Source organism: Ceratina calcarata, unplaced genomic scaffold, assembly GCF_001652005.2.
Source record: "Ceratina calcarata isolate Rehan_Ccalc_2016 unplaced genomic scaffold, ASM165200v1 scaffold81, whole genome shotgun sequence".
NCBI classification, from domain to species: Eukaryota; Metazoa; Arthropoda; class Insecta; order Hymenoptera; family Apidae; genus Ceratina; species Ceratina calcarata.
This window is the reverse complement of record NW_017179422.1, coordinates 848,594-862,904: the sequence shown is the minus strand read 5'-3', so window position 1 is coordinate 862,904 and position 14,311 is coordinate 848,594. Positions and strand designations below refer to the sequence as shown.

At 42.5% G+C, this 14,311-nt stretch overlaps 1 protein-coding gene across 3 annotated transcripts; it reads left to right on the top strand.

Moving 5' to 3' along the window:
* Nucleotides 1-961: 961 nt before the first annotated feature.
* On the top strand, nt 962-14,099 carry LOC108631100 (obg-like ATPase 1). Of its 3 annotated transcripts, XM_026818640.1 has the most exons (12): nt 962-1,061; nt 1,369-1,469; nt 2,710-2,891; nt 8,886-8,946; nt 10,097-10,224; nt 10,561-10,736; nt 11,178-11,255; nt 11,331-11,428; nt 11,494-11,634; nt 12,872-12,968; nt 13,042-13,164; nt 13,239-14,099. In XM_026818640.1, exons 3-12 carry the CDS (start codon nt 2,711-2,713, stop codon nt 13,347-13,349), a joined length of 1,194 nt encoding a protein of 397 aa, XP_026674441.1. In that variant the 5' UTR covers nt 962-1,061; nt 1,369-1,469; nt 2,710; the 3' UTR covers nt 13,350-14,099. The 3 variants fall into 3 exon arrangements, with proteins under 3 accessions (XP_026674441.1, XP_017890298.1, XP_017890297.1); XM_018034809.2 differs by lacking the exon at nt 1,369-1,469; XM_018034808.2 differs by lacking the exons at nt 962-1,061; nt 1,369-1,469; nt 2,710-2,891 and adding exons at nt 2,899-8,340; nt 8,402-8,405 and having other exon boundaries at nt 8,883-8,946.
* The last annotated feature ends 212 nt before the right edge of the window (nt 14,100-14,311 follow it).

Here is a 14,311-nt window from a genome sequence, read left to right as displayed (position 1 = left end):
TATCTGAGCTTCCTACTAATTTGCATGCACTGTCAAATATTATAAGAATTATTGAATCGGCTTTCTCTTAAAAGCATTGAATAAACAAATTTCTCGCTGGAATAGAAAGTTGGCTTCGACGATTCGATTCTGATATTACGGCGCCACCGGGGTAGACATCAGGACACACACATACTAGTGAACGCGTCCTCGTCTTCTTCTTTTTCTTCCATTCTGAAGCAATCTTAATATTACCCTTCGAATTACGGCCCGCCGGTGATTCACGATGTGCGTTCCCATCACATACGTCGAATTAGACTCCAATCGAGTACATATTCCAGGCTACATTCTATGCGTACACTTACGAATCTAGCGTTACGCATAATAACGGATTGCAAATATCGTATTCGCTTTGTCATTTCCACTGGCAGTTACTTTCAACGCTGGCGGTCATAACTCATAACACGCGTCTATACTACTTGAGCGGAATTACAGTTTTCGTTGGGGCGAAACCGCGATTTTAATTAAAAGCATTTTTTCTGTTTAATTTTGGACGGGTTTTACATTCGGTAGACGAGCGCATGTTTATGGTTTCCACGAAAGCGCAGCGATCAACCGTTTTTGATGGCTCTTTTTTCCGCTCCCACGGTTTTAACGGGCGCTGCTTCATTTTGTAAAGCTATTCCCAGAATTACAGTGAATTGGCCAGCGAATAGACGGCCGAGTAGTTCGTCCGAATCATCAGAATCAATTATTATAGAATCATCTCGCGGTTATTGCGAATGGATCGATACCAAAATGTCTTCACAGAAATGATCTAAAAGGGAACCGGGGATATTATTGCCTAATGTATTAAATTATATTAATATTGTACTAGCTATCGCAATTTGTATGTAGCTGCTGTAAATTGATTTAATTATTTATTCGATCGTGTATTACTTATTGTCAGCTGATAATACAGCAGCCTGTTTCAAGACTGGAGACCGGTCGAATATATTATGACCTCAGTGTAGTGTGCCGTGTTCGTTTCCTCACCACGCGTTGTGCAGTGATATTTTCACGGAGAACTAAGAATATATAAGGTATTTAATCAACCAGCGATTACAAATTTATTTGCGCGCCGAATGAGCGATTTTCTTAGACTTTTTTATAAATTCCATAGAGGATAGGGGCACCGTACGTGCATACAAATATGATGCAATCTTTGTTGCATTGATAGAACAGTATATATGCTCTGAGTATGCAATCAGACGGTTCTGGCATATTATATTAATCTTAAGAAGCGTAGAATTGAAAATTGTTAAAGTTAGCAATCTATGAATAAGTAATTTTCCTGTTAAGGCGAGGTTAAGTTCCAGTGTGCATTATTCTGTGTCTCTGATTCTAAAGCCTACTTCCACGAGGCAGCACTGTGTAACGTACCTAAATCTTGAAGCTCCCCCAATAAGCCCCACGCGGTACTAGCAATTGGCGGTTAATTCAAAACCAAAGTACGTATCCAATAGACGTCAAGTATTATCAATTATCAATTGTAAATCGAAACAGATAAAAGTTGATCAATGCCCTCATATCTATCAAAGTAGAATTAATTAATAAAACGCGCACGGTCACAGTCGCAGTGATCCGGGAGTGGATGATTCCACGGCGCCAAAGCAACTGTTGAGCAGCATCGCGGGCGGGACCGTTCTCCTCTTCCATTATCGTAATTTGCAAATTTCCCGGGCGATGAAGAGCGACGAGAAGTGGCGTGATTTCGAGTTGAAACCATTCGAGAGAAATGATACCGAGATGATTTGAGAGTAGAACGTTGGAAAAGGAGAGGACACACCAGTCGCGATGGAAGAGAAACAGCAGAGGGGAAGGAGCTAAAGGCGACGCGAAAGAGGAAGAGGAGAGGAAATCGCGAAGTCGGTGGCGGATTGGCGGCCTGAGGCGCGGTTGCAGATTCCCGGCGTGATGCCGGTGATTCGCGGCTTTGGTGCCCAGTAATCGTCGGTCCCCTTGACCGACGTGCACCTCCTCCCTCGCATCTTCTCTCGGCGAATCCACTTCTCGTCTCGCTTCTTCGCCCTTTCCCTTTATCGTTTTCCTTCTCGGATCCGCGTCGCGTTTTCGTTCACCTTCCTCTGCCTTCCGTAGACGTCTCGTACCCGTTTCATCCTTTTGATATGGCGCGGCCCGTTGTACGTCGAGAAGGATGAGGACGGAATATAAGAGGGGCAATCTTGCGGTAAATACAGCAATCGCTTGATGTGCCGTCCGCATTAATATAATTAGTCACCCCGAGCGAACGGGCGCGCTTCGAAAGCGACTTTAGCCGAGAAGCCGACCTCGCCTCGATACCCGTTCGAAGCATCGCGCGAGCCCGGGGGCAACTACGCGCGCGTTATATGCGGAGGAAACATGGTGGACTGTTAAAGATTCCGAGGGGGTCGGTTGAGCCAAGGGCGTGGTCGATCCATTGCTCGGATCATTCTCATTTCTATCCATGCAAACTGATATCCTCCCCCCGTATATATGCGTCCATTTTTGCCTGCCGCGGGTTAGTCCATAGAAAAAGATCATTCGGTGTCTATCAGCTTTAGAAAAAAATGAACCGGTCTCTGTCTCGTAACAAGAAATTTCGGGAAACGCGGATGTGTCGTTCGATTTGAGATTTTTAAAAATTACGATGTAGGAAAAGTTTGATCGGAACGAGTGTGGTAATAACAGACCATGTTTTTGCCTTAGAATGGCGCCAAAGAAAGTTGAGGAACCTGAACGGAAACCACTTATTGGCCGTGTGGGTACTAATCTGAAAGTTGGTATAGTAGGCATACCTAACGTAGGGAAATCTACCTTCTTCAACGTTCTCACGAAGAGCCAAGCGGCCGCCGAGAATTTCCCATTTTGCACCATCGATCCGAATGAAAATAAGTATCCAAACTTTGTTCTACTAGCAGTACACTTCCGTCGAGGCAAAACGAGAGTAGCCGAGCGAAAGAGTCATCTTGTATTATGTTATCAGTGCTCGGCTTCGAATTAATTTTTTTATTACGAAGCGCGACTCGCAAATTCATGTCGTCACAAAAGTGTAATAATTTCGGGACTCGAGTCAAGTCGAGGCAACCAGATAGCATTCCGTTCGACGAAATTGTACTGCTGGCATTATTACTATTATGCATGCATAATTTAAATATTAAATATAATCTGGCAAGAACCGCATGTCGTTTGTTCCTAACTTTATGCCAATAAATCGCGATAACCTTAAGATGAATATTTCTAGTAAACATTTCGTTAGTATATCGAACGATGTGCGATGAGAGATCGCGTCGCGATGTGCGCGATAAACGGGAAGACGTACGCGATGAGTTTTACGCGGATTCGTCGATTATTACAAAGAAAAGTTTCTTCCGATTCATCAAAGGCCATCCTCGCGAAGAATATATTCTACCGTGGCCTAAACCTCTTGGATGCGTTTATCCGAAAGCCAACGCTTATTATGCTTTCCACGAGGACACAAACCCGTTCACTAGATTCCCTGCTAGGTGCGAATCGAGAAAATACGGTAATATCGAACCGCATTTTGATCCGCCCGAGGAACCGTACATGATTCGCGATCCCTATTACGAGATCGAAGCAAGAAAAAAGTATCTGGCATGCGAACCGACGTGTTTCGTTGTTCTCGGTAAACCTGATCTAAATACAGCGAAACTTGCAAGCATGATCGCGAATTCTTGGAACTGCGTACTGGTCTCCCCAGCGGCGCTCATAAATGAGGAGATAGGACGTGGCAGCGAAAAAGGTAAAGCAATGGCGGATATCTTGAAGGCAGGTGAATGCCTGGGACCGGAGATCGTCATGGATCTGATGATAAATCGAGTCAACAAGAGAGACGTGTTGCACAAAGGATACGTCGTGGAAGGTTTACCATTGATTTCAAATGGAACACTCGATTACTCGTCGTATTCTAAGTCCAACGAGAAATCGACGTCGCAAAAGATATCTGACAATCTCATGAAATTCTTCGATTCGTCCCTTGATAGAGTATGCGGCACAGCAAACGAACTCGAAAAACGTCAGAAATTAGCGTTAAGTAAACAGAAAGTTTGCGTTACGAAGTCAGAGGACACGGGTTGCACAAAGCGACCGGATTACGAGCGTTTCATCTCCGGTCAGATCGAAGAAATTTTCACGACGTGGCCTAAAAAACCGACGATAATTATTTACGCGATGTGCCCGGACGAAGATGTCGTGAAAAAGCGTGAGCACTTTCGTATAGATCCGATAACTGGCCGTACAGTGGACACCAGTTTGTTGGGGATGAGCAAGGACGTGGAAACTTTGGTCGCTCACAATAAACTGGGCGGCGGCATAAACATTTCGTTTGAATTGTACCAAGAACTCATGAACGAGGAAAGAATATTGGACGAGAACCAGAGAAAGTATTTGCTGAGGCGGCCAGCCGATGCAAAATCGAACATAGAAGCGCAATGCGCGTTGTACAAACATCATGCATTGCCCGTGATCGAAAAATGGATCATGTTGCATAATCCTCAGAACGTGATCCGCGTGGACGCTCGGACGCCCGTGTCATTGATGTTCCAAATCGTCATGACGCGTTTACGCACGTTGCCTGTGCCACGCGTGATCCTCCCGAGGAAGTTCGTGGATCAAGTCGCGTTTGAATTCGGTGAGTCACCAATAGCTACCGTGCCCACGGATGAATTCGAAGAAAAACCGATAGAGGAAGCGTTTCAAGATTTGGCGAACAGAGAAACTATCTCTCCTCTGTTCCCATGGCGATTATCAGCCTGGAATTTTCTTTGTCCGGTTGAATTAGCCCGGGGAAGAACCGTGGAAGGAGCAGCGAAGTATGCAATTAAATTTATGAACAAAATCTTCTTCCTTTCGTCGGCCGAAGCAGTTGATTTGTTCATGGAGAATCCGAGAACGTTCCTCTTTCCGTTCACTCCTCGACCGACTTGTAAGCTCGTAGTATTCGGGCCTAAATACTCTGGCAAATCTGATTTGTGCAAGAAATTAGCACGGGTTCTAAAGGGTACTGTAATAAACGTGAACGAGATTGGAAAATCTTTAGATGACGCTGACTCGGACGTTTCGTTTTATTCACCGTCTTCTTCGAAGTTGGATGAAAAGACTAACATGATCGCAAACGCCATACACAGTATACCGAACGAAGAGTTGGATATTGAAGTGTGGAGAGATGGGGGTTACATCGTGGACGGGATGTACCCTGATGCTGACTGTTGGAAAATACTCGTGGAAAATTCGGAGATCGTCTTTGAGGACGCGATCCTCTTATTCGACGAAGATCCATATGACTATTTACTGTCTATGTGGCACAAGGTTCACCGTATCAGTGATGAATACGAAGGAGAATACGAAAATCGGGAAAACGAGGAAGAAATGTATGGATTGATCGAATACTTGAACCACATACGAAAGTTTGAAGTAGACTGGAAAACGATAGAAGAAAACGTAGTGAATACCTGCAGGAATCTGATCGCTTGTAATATCGGCAAACTCGACGACGTATCGAGCTACGTGATAAGCCAAATCGAGGACCGCTACACGGATAAAGCTAGAGTTATGACTGAGGAAGAGAAAGAAAAGGAAAAAGATCTCGCGGAATATATGGCGATGACCGAGGATACGGAAAATATCGAAGACGAAGAAGAAGAAGAAGAAGAAAGAGAGGGGCACAAGGAACGAACGGATGTGGATATTAAAGAGGACAACCGCCGGTTTGGCGATACGAGTCACTATTGCCCGGTAGCGTTGTTGAAACATAATGTTTTTTGGAAGGGCAAGGAAGAATTTAGCGCCGTTTTCATGGACAGGATATATTATCTCTCGAGCGAATCGGCTCTCGAGGAATTTCTGCGTGGTCCCCAGAAATTGGGACTGCCATTAAAGAAACCGTTGCCTTTGATCCCACCCTTGCGTATCAGCGTGATCGGACCAACGGGAAGTGGGAAAAGCAGATTGTCGGACACGCTATCTCGCGAATGCGGCTTAGCTCATGTAGATTACTTTTATTCCTGCGCTATGTACGCGAAGTCTTGCGGAGCGCCATTGATTACTCACATGGATGTCATTGTTTCGCCAGAAAAACTTTTGGAAGAAGTGGAATTGCCAGCAGATATGAATGATGAGCGATACAATAGCGATTCTGCTACGGTCCAAACGTTTGTTCGTTCCTATTGGAAAAATGGAAGCGATCTTCCAGCGAAAATGTATCAGGAATGTATACTAAAACATTTCAAGGGACTCTTCGGGCAATCCGGTGTCGTGCTCAACCAGTTCCCAAGCTGTCGGCAAGACGTGGAAATAGCGTTGAAGAATTACATAGTGCCGGAAGTAATAATAGAACTTCGCTGCGGGAAAGACACGGCGTATAAAAGAATCATGTCCTTGATGCTCGAGACTTGGCAACACAAGTTGGAAGAGAAGAAAGTCGAAGAATCTTCCCGATACGCGACGGAGCTTGAAGAGTACGAGATAAAGCGAGATGATTGGATCGAACACATGTTGAGCAAAAATCGTCGGAGAACCGAGGAAGAAGGCGAGATGGGCGAATTCGAAGGCGAAGAGTTTATGGCGGAATATATGGAAGACCAAGAGGAGGAGGCGACAGTACTTACGAGATTTGAATTAGAAGAAATATGGTATCGTGACAATCCGCAGCCTGTACTGTTCACCGACTGGGAGACCGAAGAAGTAGCGAAGGAAAGAATGGACCAAGAGTTTCACGAAAGGTACAATAACGAATCTGTAAAAGTGGATGCTGTGCGAGAAAGCTTGGAGGGCGAATCGATAATGTACGTCACTATAGACGGAGAAGGCGATCCGACGGAAATTTTTCTGCGCGTTATGAGAATCCTCGAGCCATACGTCTGTCGGAACGTCGCTACTTTAGAAAAAGTCTATACCGTCGATGTTGAAACAGCGGAAACTCTTTTGAATCACGGTTACTATCTTTTGAGTTCCTTCGGCCGTTGGTGTCCAGTACAATTATGTCAAAACAAAGTTCCTTTACATATGTTTCTACCGCAGGAAGTTCAGCAAGAAATTCATGCTGTCATACATCGACAATTTATTTATTTCTTATCTGAGAAAGAGGCACACTCTGCGTTCTTAAGGAATCCATTCAAGTACTTCGAAGTGGATTCTTGTGTGCCTGTGATTCCATTTCGCCTGGCCATTATCGGTCCACCGAAGTGTGGAAAATCGACCCTCGCGGAGCGGTTCGCGAAGAAATACAATATAAAAGTGATAACGCGAGGAGCTGCTCTACGTCACGTTATGAAAAGTTTTGCTTGGACGGAATTCGTGCAATCAGCGGAGTCTAGTCTTCGATTAGGCAAAACTGCACCAATGGAGTGCGTGTACCGTGCCATTGAAATGTACTCCATCGATCCTTCTTCGGTTTCTCAAGGTTTCGTGTTGGACGGTTTCCCCGTAAATCGCGAAGAGTACGAAGCATTGACTCTCTTAAGTATTCAACCAATGGTTATACTTGATCTCAAAGCAGATCTCGTATTCTGCTTAGAGTGTTTGTCTCAAGGAGCTGATTATACGACGAAACCAACAAACTTTTCTAATCAGTTCTTGACGCATCGTTATACCATTTGGCAAGCAGATTACGAAAACTATCGTAGTTGGTTGCAGAAGTTCACTCAAAATATAATTGAAGTGGATGCAACCATGTGCAGGTGGTACGTATGGACCAAAGCTGATAAGGAAGTCTGTTCAAGGTACATGACGATTAGATCGTACTTCCGCGAAAGCGATTACGAGAAGGTTCACAGATTAAAATACATGAGCGTTTCACCATACGAATTTACGAGGAGACAGAGTCAATTCGAATTCTATTGTCCGATGTGTTTGTATCTCGACGATATCATGAGATTTTCTGGACCTCCACCGGATCACGAAGGAATGGTCCAGTTCAGAGAACACTTCTACTGGATTTGCCCGCAACACCTGGAACAATTTGTGCGAAACCCACTGAACTATCTCCCACCGATGAACGATAAGTGTCTACCGAAGGACCGTCCTAGGATTATAACCGAAACGATCGATCCGGAACATCCTTGTTGGACTAGACGTTTACAAGTCAAAGGATTTTGCCTTGTAACGTACGTCGAGTGTCTACCGGACCGCAGGCTCGTGCCTGGGAAAATAAGTCTAGCCGTAATTTATAAAAGCAAAGTGTACATATTCTGCACAGAGGAATGTCGCGAGAAATTTTTAGCGCAACCCGATACCTACACGAGTGTCAATATCAAATTTTTGCGCGTACTACCGCCGGTGGACATACACAAATTACCGCACCTCGGCTTTTTAGAGCAGACGGTCGCTCAATTGATAATACGAGCCGTGAATCAGGTTAGCGTAGTTCGACCAAAGTTGCCAGGTTTGTCGCCCACGGCTACAGCCGCGATTTACATCGGCGTATTCTTGAAAGCTCACAACAAATCTTGCTCGTTAAAAGAAGTCGATGTGTACAAAGCAGTCACCAGAAGAATTTGCAATTTTGAAAAGATTCTTAAGGTAGCAACCAGGGTGATAAAGAAGCAGTTGAACCCTTCTCTGCACTTGCCAGGATACAAGTATGTCCCTAATCCTGTGTATGGGTTGAGGGGACAATTATCAACTATATCCCGTATATTTACGCGACACTCGCCTTCCATTGCGTTCCGTCGAACATCGCCGACGCAGATTTTAGCCGACCCGCAGAGCGACGAAACGTCGGACGACTAAAATTTACATCAATAGTATTTAAGTGTTATTGTAAAATCTTGTTAATAAATAATTTGTAAATAGATTAATAGCGCATTTCCCTGTATAATTTATAATTTGATTTCCCTGGCGTCTAACTGGGTTCTGTTTTCCAGCACGTCGCGTACCTGTTCCCGACGCGAGGTTCGATTATTTGTGCGAATATTTCAAACCAGCAAGGTAAGTACCTATTCATAAATATTGTTTAATCGTTACAAAGAAATATGCGAAAATATGTATTGTTGGAAAGAAACCGACGAGTATCTATTTAGAGATTCACCACCGACGGTGGGAAACGGCTTGGAATAATCATTGACATTTCCATACTTCTTCGCTTTTATCTGCGCGAGATAGGGACGGGGTCTCGAGGAAGCCCTGGTACGTGATCTGGAATGCAGATTCGACGAAATTCGTCTTATGCGACACAGTCCATGTTAAAACGTCGACCATTTTCCGTACATCCTTTTTACAATACTAAAATAGCATTTATACATTTCATTGCATCTCGTTATCTAAATTACATTTACAATTAATTTGATCGTTTTAAAAGATGACAAAAACAGAATCGAGACAGCTAATTAAAATTTGATACTGACTGAGTGCAGGGATGAACGGTTTATTGATACACCGCTATACGTGCTGTGGCCATGCACTGGCGCAGGTAACCGTCAATGAAAACCGTGTTTACCGTGGCCAGCATCATCACGCTGCCACGTTGACACGACGAGATTGAACGTGTAAAGCACCGGAATTATGGAAGGGTCGTTCGCAAAATATATTCTCCACTTTCGCTAACGAAAACGCAAGAGGGTAGATGCTCGGTCAATTGCAAACAGTGAAAAACGCTAATGAATAATTATCAAGGAGGATCCATTGAAATTATTTTAAGACACGTGCGACTGCTTACAATTCGACTAATTTTGAAGGATTAAAATGGGAAAACCGGCGCGAGATCAAAGAGTGGCTCTTTCATTCTGCGACGCAGTGATCTGGGACACTCTCGTTGGTGACATCGCACGGTCCGACTACTGTCACGTGTCGGATGATTCAACGATCCCTAATGAAAGCCACCTAACGCCGCGTCCCCCTTCTTGTTCATTTTACCGACGCCTCGCTTCAAAGGCTAATTGTTTAATGAGGCTACTCGCATTAGCATTTAAATACAGCTCGTTGTCACCGCGAGCGACCCTCGTTTCGATTCTAGACGCGTGCACATGTGCAGTCACAATGTGCCGTAATTCCTGGCTGCGCTACTACCACCGCTGTCACTTTGAAATTCGGTTGAATATCGTAGCCAGAGAAATATCTTTTGGCACGTTGCTGCTTTCAGCAAAGTTCCGGCTTTCTTAAATGTCGTGGACATTGCCGGATTGGTTAAAGGCGCCGCCGAGGGACAGGGTCTTGGAAACAATTTCCTCTCGCATATCAACGCGTGCGATGGAATTTTTCATCTTGCTCGTAAGTTATTTAGTAAGGGAACAAACCGAGCGATAACGTACGCTGTCCTGCGGACGAATAATTGCTGATAAAATCGATTACGTCGATAGAGAAAATGAATGGTTGAACCAACGCGCATGATATGAGATTGAAGGATTAGTTTGTTGCTGTTTATTATCCCCATGTTATTGCACATGCAATCAGGGATTCGAGTTGATCTTGCAACACGCATTTAGCTTATAAGTGCATAGGGGTGCACGTTATGGCTTTTGTTAATTGTTTCCTCGGAAATGGCTTCCCTAGAAGCGAATGTTTAAGGTCGAGATTAATCTGGTATTTCGAACGCTTTGAATACAGGAGCGTTCGACGACGACGATGTTACGCACATAGAAGGAGATGTGAATCCCGTGAGAGATCTCGAAATTATTAGCGAGGAATTACGACTGAAAGATATCGAGTTCTTAAATGGGCATCTCGAAAAATTGGAAAAGCTTGTGGTACGGGGAAACGACAAGAAGCTGAAACCTGAATATGTAAGTAGAAACTGTTACCAGGAAAAAAGATTTTTATTCCTTTTGGAATTCGAAAAAAAAAAAAAAAACGAAGGAAATCGTGGTAAATGCAGGCATATTGCAGAGCCTGAACGAAATTACCGAGGAAATTAAGAGAGCGCGGTCGGTACACTACTTCCTAGAACGAATCAATCGAATTACCCTCTTTCCGTGGATTGACCCACGGCAATTTCCGATCTCTCCCTCGTTCTAGACTTTGCAATTTACTAAAACTTTTCGAGAGTTCGAAGCTACCTCCTCGTCTTTTCTCTCTCTCTCTCTCTCTCTCTCTTCTCTTTCTCCCGGTTAAACTAGTGTGCAATCCTCTAATCACAGTTCGATCAGGGAATTATTCCACCCATTGGCGCGTACTTGCACGGTCTGAAGGGTAAGAAATAAAAGGTGAAATACTTTTCTGCGTAGGATACCTTGTTGAAAGTGAAAGGCATATTGGTGGATGAAAAGAGGCATATCAGGTTTGCCGATTGGAGTGCTACTGACGTAAGTTAATTACGTTGCCTTCGCGAATGAAAAAGTTTTAACATCGGTGCGATACATCATGATATGCGTTTACAGATTGAAGTTCTTAATAAGTATTTGTTCCTCACGTCAAAGCCAGTTATTTACCTAGTTAATCTGTCCGAGAAAGACTACATACGTAAGAAAAATAAATGGTAAGTTTATGGTATTAATTAAAAAACTAGGAATAAAATTAATTATTTGATATTATCAAATTCAGGTTAATAAAGATTAAAGAATGGGTTGACAAGAACGATCCTGGAGCTATTTTAATCCCATTCAGCGGTGTTTTTGAGAATAAGCTTGCCGACATGAACGAGGCGGAGCGCGCGAAGTATTTGGAAGAAAACAAAGTCACAAGGTGGGTGAAATTATGTGTAATTTTCTTATTCTCATTTTTAAAACGGAGCACGATCATTCGAAATGAAAGAACCACACTTATACTTGCAAATGAAACCACTGCCAAATATGTGCTCTACGCGAAAATGCTACAGTTTAGAATACCCAAATTCGTTCGTAAAATTCGTGTAGTCTGGCCAAGACCTAAAATCCAAGAAAGTCTGGTTCCCACATTTAGCTGTGCACCAAGTTCTCTACTAACAGTAATAATAATGGGGGTCTCCGGGCTAAACGTTTAGACCAGGTCGGTTGACCAATAAAAACTGCGTCTTCCTCAGTTTGGCGCATTATATTTTTTACGAACGACTATTCAAATTCTTAAAAAGTTGCATAAAAACTCGCCCTACCGTCTCAGGCACGCCGATTGGTGGTTCGAAACTGTCTTTCAGTGGAAAAAATTCGGTAACGTCAATGTGTAATAAAGAACACAAAAAACTAAATACTCGAAAAAATTATTTTTATCCACTGTTGAACAATTGTGCGCCAGTATAACTAGGGAGGCGAGTGGAATGAGAATCAACCGGTTCAGTTGGTTACTGGGTCATTCGCGAACAAAACCAATTTGTGTTACTTACAGTAACTTTGTATATTTCAAATATTGATCTGTCATCTATTAAAAAAATGAAACTCTGTGAAAATATCTCATTATATACATTTACGTAGTAACTGTTTTGAATTAAGAGCGTTGCAGGAGGATATTGTTTAATTGTAGACAACGCGAAAAATATTAAATCGCATTCGGCAATGATACCCATAATTTCGCGTCGGCGCTGTGGTCAGAAATCGAAATTATTTCGGCAATCATTGTTGATCCCTCGAAATGATCGCGCGAGATTGGTCCACGCGGTAATCACAGGGGACAAACGGAAGATTTCTAGAGATACCGCGATTTTATTTCGAGACCGCAGATAACTAAGGCGCCGGAGTAGATCCCCGGATAGAGTCGGAGTGATAAAATTGCGGTATTAAGTCGTTCAGCTTTATGTGTATTCTCTGAAGTCTCGAAGTTCGTCAGGCCTACAGAACAGGATGGCCTCCTCCCTTTCTGTACCCTGTCATTAGACGATATTTGGTTCGAGACAATCATATTCCAAAGTCCTGTTTTTCGGGCACCCCTTTCTTGAACTGGAAATTCGCTACATTTTTTCTAATACATTGTGCGAAAAATTTGATCGTCTCAAATTGCGAATCGTTTCCAGCGCTCTTGATAAGATCATCGTTCAGGGATACAAAGCGCTGCAATTGCAGTACTTCTTTACAGCGGGACACGATGAAGTGAAGGCGTGGACGATTCAGGTAAACGAAGTGGATTTTTAAATTCTTTCGAGAATGTCTCCCATAGTTTTACATAGCAATATTATAATTTCAGAAAGGTGCAAAGGCACCTCAAGCCGCGGGAAAAATTCACACGGATTTTGAGAAAGGATTCATCATGGCTGAAGTTATGAAATTCGAAGACTTTAAAAACGAGGGTTCAGAAGCAGCGGTGAAGGTGAGTATTATAATAATAATCGAGAATTAAATACTTAATCGTACGACGATTGATAATAACTCATGTCTTAACAGGCTGCCGGAAAATATAGACAACAAGGACGTAATTACGTCGTCGAGGACGGAGACATAATTTTCTTTAAGTTCAACGCCGGCGCTGGGTTAAAGGACGCGAAGAAAAAGTGATGGCGCGTTTTGCTCATGTTGTTGCTCGTTCATTTGTACATAAACATGATCTTAATGTTTTGTTGTACGCGTGATATGCATATGAAACGATCGCCATCACTTTCTGATACGCCTTAATTTAATTTTTCCATTGAAATTAAACGATACATACATCGTTGATAACGAGAGCCATCCTTTTTATAGCAACAATCGAGACATACTCGTATAAGTATTTTTACATGTTTGATTCTGTTATAAAAACACTACTTATCAAATATTCATTGATTCCTTTATATTATGAAACGACCCAAATAATGAACACTTGCATTTTCATTGTAACTAAGTGTAAATAAATAATAGGAGCTTCAAATATTATTGTATAACATCCTGCTTCTATCCAGTGAGTATAACTAGTGAAGATGAAATAAGCACTGTGAAACTAAATGTTTTTGGATATTTCTTTGTACACGTTTGCATATTTATTCTATAAATACATTTCCTTAAAAAACAAAATTTCATTGAAATTATACTTCCCCAACGAATGAGAGATTGCAGTCATTTTCCCAATAAACATGTAGAAATTTCGTTAAATTGTTGTAAAAGTCAATAAACTTCAATTATGCAGAATAATATTCTGACAAAATACAGAATATCTCGGATCATACATGTATAATACTATTGTATATTAATTATAACAATTGCGACCAACAAATAAAGAGTGCTAAAGGAATTATTTGAAATGCCAAGCAAATTTAAATATTAGATAATGAACATCGGAGTTTTACTACTCACCGTCTGCCACTCCTTCAAACTTCTTCCAACATTACGAATCACAATTATACCCGAAAAAATCAAACAATACAATGTTTTACATAACCACTCGCAGTTTCTCACAATTTACACTGAACTGAAAACTCTTTCCCTCAATTTTTAAATTGTTCCATCGACGATAGCATCTAGTGGCCACCTGGAGTAAGCAACGT

Coding starts and splice junctions, on each gene's coding strand:
- LOC108631100 (XM_018034808.2), top strand. CDS start 3,271: ATGTGCGATGAGAGATCGCGTCGCGATGTGCGCGATAAACGGGAAGAC. Junction 11,256..11,330: donor CCGATTGGAGTGCTACTGAC/GTAAGTTAATTA, acceptor ATGCGTTTACAG/ATTGAAGTTCTTAATAAGTA. Junction 12,969..13,041: donor TGAAGGCGTGGACGATTCAG/GTAAACGAAGTG, acceptor TTATAATTTCAG/AAAGGTGCAAAGGCACCTCA.